Source organism: Suncus etruscus, chromosome 7, assembly GCF_024139225.1.
Source record: "Suncus etruscus isolate mSunEtr1 chromosome 7, mSunEtr1.pri.cur, whole genome shotgun sequence".
Classification (NCBI taxonomy): domain Eukaryota; kingdom Metazoa; phylum Chordata; class Mammalia; order Eulipotyphla; family Soricidae; genus Suncus; species Suncus etruscus.
Window position 1 is genome coordinate 119,137,386 of NC_064854.1, and position 12,186 is coordinate 119,149,571.

At 46.7% G+C, this 12,186-nt stretch overlaps 1 protein-coding gene across 1 annotated transcript in view; it reads right to left on the bottom strand.

Annotated features, from left to right (window-relative positions):
• SLC6A20 (solute carrier family 6 member 20) overlaps positions 1 to 12,186 on the bottom strand; it is a 34,448-nt gene that overhangs the window by 10,414 nt on the left and 11,848 nt on the right. Inside the window, exons 4-7 of the mRNA XM_049777351.1 lie at positions 10,606 to 10,833; positions 6,816 to 6,926; positions 5,597 to 5,838; positions 4,334 to 4,496 (exon numbers count right to left, since the gene is read on the bottom strand). Coding sequence (XP_049633308.1) covers positions 4,334 to 4,496; positions 5,597 to 5,838; positions 6,816 to 6,926; positions 10,606 to 10,833 — 744 coding nt within the window. The remainder of the gene's footprint in view (positions 1 to 4,333; positions 4,497 to 5,596; positions 5,839 to 6,815; positions 6,927 to 10,605; positions 10,834 to 12,186) is intronic.

A 12,186-nucleotide genomic window follows, 5' to 3' on the forward strand; every position in this document is an offset into this window, starting at 1 on the left:
CCTTGCAAGCAGCTGATCCAGAACCCAAGGTGGTTGGTTCGAATCCCGGTGTCCCATATGGTCCCCCGTGCCTGCCAGGAGCAATTTCTGAGCAGACAGCCAGGAGTCACCCCTGAGCACCGAATTGGCTTCTCCAACAGGAGGAATGAGATAAAAATATGCTGAAGTCTGGGAGGAAAGTAGGAAGCTCTATAAGTTCAGACTTTGCTAAGCTAACTATACCTGGAAATTTTTCAAGAAGGGAAATAGAATATACAAATCCCAAACAGTAGAGGATAAAAGGGAATGAAGAAAAAAAAATAAACCACCACCGCAGGAAGAAGAGACAGTGAAATAAATCAATAACCACCTCATTCTTGGACATTGAGCCAAGCTCAAAAGTGAAGCGAGGAAAGCTCCAAGTGCCCAAAAGGGAAAGGAAATTTGAAGTGAGAGTGGCCAGTGACCAAAGCTGCAAGGCTGAATGGGTCACGAGAACAGTAACTAGGCCTGTGTTTCTCAGCTGGGGTCATACAGAAACCTGCCCACCTCCTTATTCCAAGTAATGTACAAAGAGGCCATGCAAAGACCAGGGGACCATTCATTAGATCTGAAGTTCACAAGGAGGAAATAAGGCAGGAGGAAGACGATGGTGGGAAAATGCCAACCCTGGCATTTGTTTGCAGTGGAGTATGATATTACACATGAAGGAGGGTTCAGCCACAGCATGTGTCCACAGAAAACATTGCTCTCTCAGTGAGCTGCATCCCTGCCCTGGCATCCTTCATGTTAACTCCGAGATTAGACAAAAGTGCCCACTCTCACGTATGTCAGATACGATATCAGATATAAGCCAATAAAGTGACAAAAATAATAGAATTTATCGAGGGTGTGAGACACAAGGTCAATACAAATTAGTTTTTATTGGCAACAAAAATAAAATTGAATCCCAGGGAAATGGTACAAAGGGTTGAAGCAACAAAGGCTTTGTACTTGGAAGGTCAAGTTCAATCCTCAGCATTGCATGGTCTCCTGAAAATTGTCAGGAGCAACCCCAGAGTACTGTACTTAAAGTAGTCTGTGCACATTGTGGGCATAGCCTCAAAGCAATAAGATAAAAAATGAGAGGGGGCGGAGCGGTGGCGCAGGTGGTAGGGTATTTGCCTTGCATGAACTAACCTAGGACGAACTGCAGTTCGATCCCCCAGCATCCCTTATGGTCCCCCAAGCCAGGAGCTATTTCTGAGCGCATAGCCAGGAGTAATCCCTGAGCATCACCAGGTGTGGTAAAAAAAAAAAAAAAAACACAACAAAATAAAATAAAATAAAAATGAGAGGGATAGGAGCTGGAATGATAGCACAGCAGATAGTGTTTGTCTTGTATGCAGCTGACTCAGTTTGATCCCTTGTATCCCATTATGATTCCCCAAGCTTGCCAGGAGTGATTTCTGAGCGCAGAGCCAGGAGTAATTCCTGAGCCCCTCCAAGTGTGGCCCTCAAAACCAAGATGAGGAAACAAAAAGGCACAATGTATAATATTTAAAAAGCAGTAAGATAGAGATTTCTAAGATATTCATGAAGAAAGCCAGTTGAAGACTAGAGAAACCTAAGATGAGATCATACGTGCTCCTAAATTGACAGTGACAACTCAAAAGATATTCATACTCCCAAATCACACGGTGACATCAAATTTCAATACAATTTTCTATTAAATTCTAATAAAAATTCTTCATGAAACAAGAGCAATACTAATAAAGATTTCCCCACAACTAGAGCTTTTCAAAATTGGCCCTAAAATTAATATGAAAAACTAAAGGCCCTCTGTAGGACAGTGGCATAGTAGCCGAATGTGAGGCCCTGTTTTCATTCTCTGCATAGCCAGAAAAGTAAATGAATAAAATAAAGCCCCTCCTTCTCATCCCTGCCATAGGAAATAAAGGAAATAACATTTAAAAAAAAAAACCACAAATGTGGTGCCAGAGTGATAGCACAGCAGTAGGACATTTGCCTTGCATGCTGCTGACCCAAAGCAGACTTGGGTTTGATTCTTGGAATCCCATATGATCCCCCGAGTCTGCCAGGATTGATTTCTGAGCACAGAGCCAGGAGGAGTAATCCCTGAGCACCACTGGGTGTGGCCCCAAAACAAAAACAAAACCCCAAATGTGTTAATAAGAGAATGAGAAAAAATGTATGCTTACATATATATGAATAAATTGGAATAAAAAAACAGTATTAAAATAAATGAATGAGACAACACATGGAACATTCTTAAAAACAAAAGTTAGGTCCAGAGCAATAGCACAGTGGTAGGGCATTTGCCTTGCACACAGCCGGCCTGGGACAAACCCAGGTTCAATTCCCAGCATCCCAAGACTGTCAGGGGTAATTTCTGAGTGCAGAGCCTCTGATTGCTACCAGGTTCAAATATAAATAATAAAAATAAATTTAAAAAAATTCCAAAACCAAAAGGTTAGATGAGGAAACAACTCCCACTGACACAGGAGATAAATTAACATTAAACCTAGTCCACAGCTAACCCACACAGGAAAGAAATCAGGAGCCTCTGCCTCACAGAAATGCTCCCTATGCAAACACTGAAGACTCAACAATTCCCCCATCAAACATCCCCAAGCTCCTTCCCAGACCAGAAACTGCTCCACCTGTCCGTTAGCACAGTGACACTGGTCAGCCTCTCTTTCCATCTTAGATCAGGCTCATCATATGACTATCTACAGTTATGCCCACTTGAACCCCAACAGTTTACAGTTGCCTATGCAACCCCTTAAGCAACCAAGCATGGTTAGAATCTTTGCCTCTATAGGTGGTTTTTTTGCTTGAAAATTGTCACCCCAACCTCTGCCTTCTTCTCTCCTTATTAATTTACCCCATTTCTATACCTGCATAACCTGGACACGGGTATAGAAATATTGTGACTCTCCAACATGACTACACTGAGCCTTTGAATTTGCGAGCACTCTGACTATCATAAACTGTCTTAGAAACAATGCTACTCCTTCTTGGTAATATCTGCACGCTGGTCCTTGAGGGCACATGTTGCATTAATCAATGATTTATTACGCTGTAGTTCTTGGGTTTGCTCTTGAGTTCATTCCTAAAAGAAAGTCAAGAACCTAGTTCTCAGATTGGGCTTTAAGCCGAGAGTGGGCTTTCTCTATAGCACCACAGCCACTTGTGCTAGTCTGAAAATTGTCAACAAGATAATAGCTGTGTGTGTGTGTGTGTGTGTGTGTGTGTGTGTGTGTGTATAAACAAAATAATAATCAAAATGAAGGTTCCTTATCCAGGAAGAGAGTTCAGGGATAGGATGCACATGCTCTGTACATATAAGACCCTGTGTTTGAGTCACAGCTGCTGAGCCAGAGTAACTCTGCATCCCTGAGGCTGAGCAGACCCAAGCTGAGAATTGCTGAGTGACTCCCAGGCCTCCTATGTATTGCTTGGGAGGCCCTCACCTCAAAAGCAAAGCTTCTTTTCCTACTCTGCTGAGTAAGGAATTCTTGGAGCTAATAATTTTTTTTTTGATTTTTTGGGCCACACCCGTTTGATGCTCAGGGGTTACTCCTGGCTAAGCGCTCAGAAATTGCCCCTGGCTTGGAGGGACCATATGGGACGCTGGGGGATCGAACCACGGTCCTTCCTTGGCTAGCGCTTGCAAGGCAGACATCTTACCTCTAGCGCCACCTTGCTGGCCCCATAATTTTATAGTACTTTAAAATATTTTTACTTTGTCTTTCAAACATTTCCTCTTTCATATACAAAAAAAATCTGAATGCTAAAGAAGAAAATATTTATAGTCATTGATTCTGAATGATGGATATGTTATATTATTACTTAAACTTATCTGTATTTGGGGAAGGGGGAAGTGCACTTGGTGATGCTCAGGGTTTTCCTGGTTTTGCATTTAGGAATCACTCTTGCTGGTGGTTGGGGGACCATATGTGGTGTCATGGATAGAATCTGGGCCCACCATATGCAAGGCCAGTGCCTTAACCCCTGTGCTCTCTCTCCACCCTCAATAGTGTTTTATTTTTTAATTAAAAAATTAGACCAAAGAAAAGGACAGGAAAAGCCAGAGCATTCCAGAAGCATCTGGAGGAAGTTGTGGGTAAGACACTGCCATGCTTTAAAGACATGATGGAAGGAAGTGATGGGTTTTCTTTGATTTTCATGAGGTGAACCTATGGTGCTGGGGACAAACCCAGGGTCTTGCATGTGGGGCACACTTGCCACCACCTGTACCACAACTCTCTCCTGTGCTTCTCTGCTAAGGACAGTGCCAGTTCTCTGAGGTCCAGAAAACCAGCCAAGCAAGGGCCTCAGCCTTACTTACTGTGTCCAACTCTGATTCCAAGCTGCAGTTTTTAATCTGTGGGAACACCTCATTGTACTTGTCAGGAAAGGTGGATGCTAGGTAGTCCTTGGTCTGCTCCAGGTTGCTGTGTGTCAAATATCCATCCTCCAAGTCGAAAGAATTGGTCAGCAGCAGAATGACCCTGTGGAACAAAGCCACACACTGATTCCAGGGGAATGCAGAGACAGAGCCTTTCTCAGTGACTCTGTTGTGGCTCTGAATGTGAGCCAGGAGCAGGAGTGATCAACACAACCAAATCCACAGAGCCCGGTCCTTTCAAATCTCAGGACCAGAAAGTCCTATGGAATCTTCTATACTGATGGCTATGGAACATGAATGAGCTGTTTCCAGCTACCCATCGATGGCCACAAAGCACAGCAGTGAGTGTGGATAGCACACCTCAAAGGCTGGAAGGAAACTTCATATCAAAGGAAAATAACTATAATTCGTGTAATAAAAATGACATTCATTTAAAAGGTATATCTCAGATATGGTCCAAGATTCAGGATAAAGACTGGGACCAAAACCTCAAATAAATAAACAAGTAAATAAATTTATTAAAAAAAAAATATGGGCCCGGAGGGCCTGGAGATATAGCACAGCGGCGTTTGCCTCGCAAGCAACCGATCCAGGACCAAAGGTGATTGGTTCGAATCCCGGTGTCCCATATGGTCCCCCGTGCCTGCCAGGAGCTATTTCTGAGCAGACAGCAGGAGTAACACCTGACCAGCGCCGGGTGTGGCCCAAAAACAAAACAAAATAAAAAAAAATATGGGACCGGAGGTAGGGTGTTTGCCTTGCGCGTGGCTGACCTCAGTTCGATCCCCAGCATCTCATATGGTCTCTCAAGCCAGGAGCGATTTAATGAGCACATAGCCAGGAGTAACCCCTGAGTGTTACTGGGTGTGGCTCCAAAACCAAAAATAAAATAAATAAATAAATAAATAAAAATACTGGGGCTGCCTTTCAGAGACTGCTGCCTAGGTATGAGATACAAGCAGACACAACTGCCTCCAAAGCTCTTGCAAGAGAGTTTGGGGCAGAAGGCACTGAGGTCTCTATTGAAACTCAATTGTACCCAGTGCTTTGAAGATGAGAAATTGCCTCCAATCTGTGGGCAGCACTGATTTGGCTACTGATAGGCACTGGGGGAAGCGCTCAGATCTGTATCGTGGATACTACTGGTCTGCCTTCCAACCAGAGGAGACCTCTTTCATGGAGCCTGTGGCACCTGAGACATACTTGTTCAAGCAGCTCTCATAATTGAAGGTGGCTTTGAAGCCATAGATGGAGAAGGTGACAATGCTGGCAAAGATGGAGGTGGAGCTGTTGATGAGGGACACAATGACCGCATGCTTCTGGCAGTTATTGGATGGCTCGTTGTAGCTGGCGAAGGCAATCAGGCTGCCAAAGCCCAGGCCGAGTGAGAAGAAGATCTGGGTGGCAGCGTTGATCCAGGCCTTGGGGTTGGCCAATTGCTCCAACTGGAATGCAAGCAGAGAAGGTACCTCTTAATCTCAGGGGTCTGGTGAGGGGATGGAGCAGACAGTCAGGACTTGGGCCTGTAGCTGGGCCCATTAGGTTAAGTCCTCAAGTCCTGTCCTCATGTATTTGTTCACAGGAGCTGTGCTATGGGGAAGGGTGGGCCAGCCTACTGCTGCTAGGATGGACCATTGGATTCATCTACAGCTTGTGTGCTGCCCAGTGCTGACTCTCTAGCACTGATACTAGGATATGTGCCAGGAATGTACTGGAGGCATTTTAAAGTGGTGGGAAGTAAGGCTAGATCTTTCTGTTTCTAGGAACTTGGTTTGAAAACAAACATGGGATACTTCCAAAGCTGTAGTGTTCTTCTAGTTCCCAACATCAGCCCTGGCTATGGGGAACATAGAGTGGGCTGTACTTGTCTCTGGAAAAGTGTGTGTGTGTGTGTGTGTGTGTGTGTGTGTGTGTGTGTGTGTGCATATGATATACTTGTGCATGTATGCATCTTTGTTTTGTTTGAGTTTTGTTTTTGTTGGGCCACCACTGGCACACTCCTAGCTCTGAGCTCAGAAATTAATCCTGGTGGGACCCAGGAGACCAATTTTGGGATGGTAGGGATTGAATCCAGCTTGGCCACATGCAAAAACAAGCACCCTACCCGCTGAATTATCATTCAAACTTTGGAAGAATGTGTTTAAGAGAGAAAGAGAACAGGTTGTCTCTCATGGAACCTGAGTGAACTGTGGTTCCAGGAGGCCATATCCGAGCTTGGGGAGCAGTTGGTTGGGCCTGATGATGATGAGAGAGAATAGTACTTAAAGATTTCAGAGTTCCCAGGGTTTGAGGTCTCCCTGTCAGAGGGGTGTTCACATCCTTCCTACTCCCTGGGTTTACTCTAGAGTTCCTTCAGTCTTCACATCTTTCCACCCATACCAAAGGGGGCAGGGTAAGTGGAGGAGGCACGGTCAGCTCATACCTTGGGGGTGAACATGTAGGCCAGGCCATTGATGGCTCCGTGGAGTGTGAGGCCTCGGACCAGGTAGATGATCAGCACACAGTAGGGCAGCGATGCAGTGAAATACACCACCTGCAGGGGGCAGCAGGGAGTAGTCAGCCTTGAACAGTAATTGTGGGAGCCCATAGCCCTGCTGTTTCCACGGACCCACTATTCCCATACTTGCTGGGCACTGGGATAGGCACCATGTTCTTTTGTATTCTCTCTTTCTCTCGCCCTCTCCCTCTCTCTCTCCCTCTCCCTCTCTCTCTCTTTCTCTCCCTCTCTCTCACCTCTCTCTCTCCTCTCTCTCTTCTCTCTCTCTCTCTCTCTCTCTCTCTCTCTCTCTCTCTCTCTCTCTCTCTCTCTCAGATCAGTTTATGAACTGGAAAGGGGACAGGATACAGATGTTCCCCTCTTAGTACCAGGGACACTAATTCAGTGCAGAAGAGGGTGGCAGGTCCAAGACGCCGCCTCTACCCCTTACACCTCAAACTTTTTCCAAGAAGAATCAAAAGCATAAACACATTCTCACACTCAGTGCACAATATAGCATTTGCTAGATGAACAAAATCATGTGGAAAGCCAGAGTGGACTCTCTGGGCAGATGAACCCAAAAGAAAAGATGTGGGAGATGCCAGCTGGCTACTGAGGCACTGTCATCTCTGATCAAAGTTGAGGCTACTTGGCAGGACTGTAATGGTTTCTAAGAGCAGAAAGACTCAGGGGGCAGGAGAGAGGTTAACCAGGGTTGGAGAGGAGGGTGGCCTTGAGCTGTCTGAGACAGAGTGGTGACAAAGTCCCTGTGACATTCTATGGACATCTCATAATGGGGCCTTTATAAAGGCACCACATCGAGGTGAGACAGAAGACACAAAATCCTCTGCCCTGTCATACATCACAAATGCATTGAGGTCTTCCCTACTTTTTGCAAAGGTTCCTTGTCCTCCTCTGGACAGTTCTGACTAATCAAACCTTTAACTTCGAGATCCCAAAAGTGACTTCTGTGCAGCTGGAACCAGATGTTTCTGCGCACCCAACCCCGGTGCACCTAAGCCTCTGGAGAAAGGCAAAGATCTAGTTGGCAAGTTTTATGCTTGCCCTGTGCCCTTTCACCCTATGGAGAGCAGGCAGATGTGGGTCTGGCTTTTATCACTGATTCCTAACTGAGGTCTTGGTGACCTGGGAAGAGTGATAAATTTAGCAGAGATTGGGGCCAGAGAGATAGCATGGAGGTAGGGTGTTTGCCTTGCATGCAGAAGGACAGTGGTTCGAATCCCGGAATCCCATATGGTTCCCTGAGCCTGCCAGGATCGATTTCTGAGCGTGGAGCCAGAAGTAACCCCTGAGCACTGCTGGGTGTGGCCCCAAAACCAAAAACCAAACAAAAAAAAGGGCAAAGATTTAAAGAAAGCAAATTAGGCTTGGCAGGTAGAGGTATTGGTAGAAAGAGATGACATTTGACTAGTGAGGTCATGGGAATCAAGGGACAAAAGGGGGCTAGCAGAGGGTGACCAATGTCCAGGACCAGTTGGCACTTAGAGGACTCTTTGGATTCTCTTTTCTACTTAGATTCCAGATGGCTCTCAAGTCCCCCCACCCCAGGGAGTTCATTGTTCCCCCATCAAGGAGTCAGGCAGGGTGGCTGTTATTTGAACTGTGTGGAGAAAAAAAAAATTTTTTTTGGTTTTGGGCCACACCCAGCGGGCACTCAGGGCTTACTTCTGGCTCTGCACTCAGAAATCGCCCCTGGCAGGCTCAGGGGACCATATGGGATGCTGGGATTTGAACCACCATCCGTCCTGGGTCAGCTGCGTGTAAGGCAAATGCCCTACCGCCGTGCTATCTCTTCAGCATCATGGAGAAACTTTTTGTTTGTTTTTGTTCTTTGGGCCATACCTGGACACCCAGTGATGCTCAAGGGTTATTCCTGGCTATGCACTCAGAAATTGCTCCTGGCTCAGGGGACTATATGAGATGCAGGGGATCGAACCGTGGTCTGTTCTAGGTCAGCTGTGTGCAAGGTGCCCTACTGCTGCACCACTGCTCTGGCTCATGGAGAAACATTTATGACCAAGCCTCAGTATTTATAGGAAAAAAAGAGATTCTTTCCGGGGAGCTCAAGGCTGAACAAACCTAATTCCCATAAATGGAAATGGGGGGGGCACTTCTTTCCTGAAGATAATATGAATCAGGTAGTTCCATAGTATGACAGGATCTCAGAGAACATATTTATAAATGACCCAGAGATTAAAAAAATAAAAAAAAGCCTGGTTAGAGCTCCAAGCACTCAGATGTGGTCCTGAGGTCCTTTAGCTCATAATGATAATGATGCTGCAAAGAAAATTTTCAAAAGCATTTTCCATGAGCACAAAATGTCAGCTAAGAAGGGCCAGAGAGATAGCACAGCAGTGGGGCCTTTGCCTTGCACACAGCTAATCCAGAACAGAAGGTGGTTTAAATCCCGGCATTCCATATGGTCCCCCGAGCCTGCCAGGAGTGATTTCTGAACACAGAGCCAGAAGTAACCCCTGAGCGCCACCGGGTGTGACCCAAAACCCAAAACTCCCCAAAAAAGTCAGGTAAGCATTAAGATGAGTGAAAACTGTCACAGACGCCTAAACCCCCTGCCCCCCAAGACAATGCATGAGCCCCTCAGCTCCATTAAGGGGTGCAGTGCTGTGGTTAAGACCTGATCATCAGAGACTCTGGAAGCCAGAAGGAAATGTCTGACTTAGGAGCCAGAGAGAGCGCTTAGAGAGATTCACTTTTATGTGAGAGGTTCAGGGGTCACACTGGGCACAGAAAGAAGCTAAGGAGGAGGGAAGGAAAGAAGGAAGAAAGGAGGGAGCCATCCTCAGTGGTACCCAGGGTTTACTCCTGAATCTGCTTAGGCATTGCTCTTGGTGTTTCTCAGAGGAGCTTATAGTGTCCCAGGATCAACCAGGGTCAGCAAGGCAAGTGTACTACGCATTGCACTATCTCTCTAGTCCTCTGTGAGTCACTGAAAGCCATAACATAACAAAAAAAAATGGAAGTAAGGCTGTATCCTAATATCTGGGGGTTCTCTTAACACCCTCATGCTCAGGTTTCAGCCCTCACTGATAGCTCTAGAACTTTGAAGTAGGGGTAAAACTGAAATATCAGAATTTACTCTAGTTTGCTAAAATAAAAAACCAGAGGGATCAAAACCAAAGACTTGCACATGCAAGGCCCAGATGCTATTTCAAAGTCACATCTGACTGAGACATAAGTCTCAAGAGATCTTCAGGGACTACTGATGTCCCACTAAGTCAGAAATTAGTGGCTCTGATTTTGGGGACATCTGGCATCACTTAAACCTTTTTGGTTTGATGGTTTGGTTTAGGGGTCGCACCTAGCGGTGCTCAGCGATTTTGTCTAATGGTGCTTGGGAAACCATATACCATGCTGGGGATCAAACTTGGAGCTCCCTCGTGCAAACCATGTGCCCCAGCTCTTTGTGCCATCTCCCGGGTTCCATTTAAAATTCTCAAAGAACTCACTGCCTGATGGCTGGTGTTTTGGTGCCTCTTTAAGGGTCAACAATCAGGGAGGTGATGGATGGTACAGAATGGCATATTACTTTTAGATAATGCCAAAGAGGGAATTCCAAGATGAGGGCTGGCTGGTGCTCCAGCAACACCACATGGGTCCTTGTCCTAATCCAACTTCTGCCCTTCACTAGAGAAGGAATCTGTGGGCAAGGTCCAGAGTGGGCGCTGAGGCAGCTGCTCCCCCACTCCCATCTCACCTTGCCAGTGGACTCAGTGCCCCGCAGGATGCATAGGTACACCACGAGCCAGGCCAGGAGCAAGCAGAGCGCTGGCTCCCACTGAATACCCCCATTTTCCTCAATGGACGGCGAGATATTGAGGGTTTTCCGGTACCAGAAGTACTGCGTGGAGGAAGCCTTGTCACACTCTTCATCATAGCCTGTGTGGTTGCTGTTCAGTGGACAGACAGACCACGGCAGGGGGTCCTTTGGGATGGAATGAGACATCATTATTCAGAGATGAGGACTGAAGGCTGAAGTTTGGGGGCAAAAGTGGCCAATAGGCCCTTAGAAGGAAAGAACTCAGGTGCGTTCCCTTATCACAGGCAACCAGAGCACCTGAAAATAGACAGGGGAGTGCAAAGTGTTGGGTGGGAGCACTGGTACAGCTGGGGAAGAGAAGCAAGGCAGGGCTGGGAATAAGGAGGGAGCTATGGTCTATTGGGTTTGTTCTTATTTTTGGGTCACACCTAGCAGAGCTAGCTCCTGATGGGGCTGGGGAGACCATATGGGATGCCAAGACTACCTGGGTTGATCACATGCAAGACAAGCACCCTACATGCTCTATTCTGATCCCTCGTTTCTTGTCATCTTGCAGTGTGTGACAGGCTCTGCTGTTTGGGCAAGGTCTCCAAAGGGACAATGGCAAGGCCTTCCATGCCAGTCTGACATGGGTCCCATATTTATGGCAGCCAGTCCAGCTGCAGTTAATTGGTTTAGAGTACTCAGGACTTGCTGCCCTACAACTTTTAATACCCCCCCCCCTCAACTCAGACTCCCCTTGTCATTCACAGAGAGAGTCTTTTGCACCCCTACTCAATCAGCCTAGCAGTACAGACCTGAAGCCTGCTCGATTTCCCATCAAATGTGTGCACCCTCCTTGGCCTGCCTCCAGATCTGCTTGGCTCCTGTCATCAATGCTAAAGCCAGTTCTGAGTGGGTTCACCTCTGTTGACTCTCCCTGTAATGCAGGAGAGGTCATTTCTGTCATGGCTGAGACCTGTCTGGTCTGGTTACCTGGTGGGGGATACTGGCATTTCCTGCCCAGATGTTGGGTTTGAGGTTTGAAAGTTAGAAGGAGGTAAGGTTCAATCTTCCCCCTCCCATCCCCTCATCCTATGCATATGAGGCAGAGAAACAGGGCTGAGGACTTCAGTAGGCTAATGCTTGAATGTGTGTGTGTGTGTGTGTGTGTGTGTGTGTGTGTGTGTGTGTGTGTGTGTGTGTGTAAGAGAGTTGGGGAGACAAACCAGGGAGCTGGGCCATACTAGGTGGTACTCCGGGGTTACTCCTGACTCTGCATTCAGGGATCCCTCCTAGCAGTACTCAGGGAGCATGAGGTGCTTGGGATTGAATCTGGTTGGCCATGTGCAAGGCAAGTGCCCTACCTGCTGTAGTATCTCTCTGGCCTGAGACACTTCAGTTTTAGTCTTGGGAGAGGCTGAAATTATACGGATTTTGTTAGAACAGGGTCTGTTCTTTTTCACTTTAGGGGAATTGTCTCACTGAGTAGACACACCTCTAAGGACACCTCCCCTTCCTTGGACCAACATTGCCTGT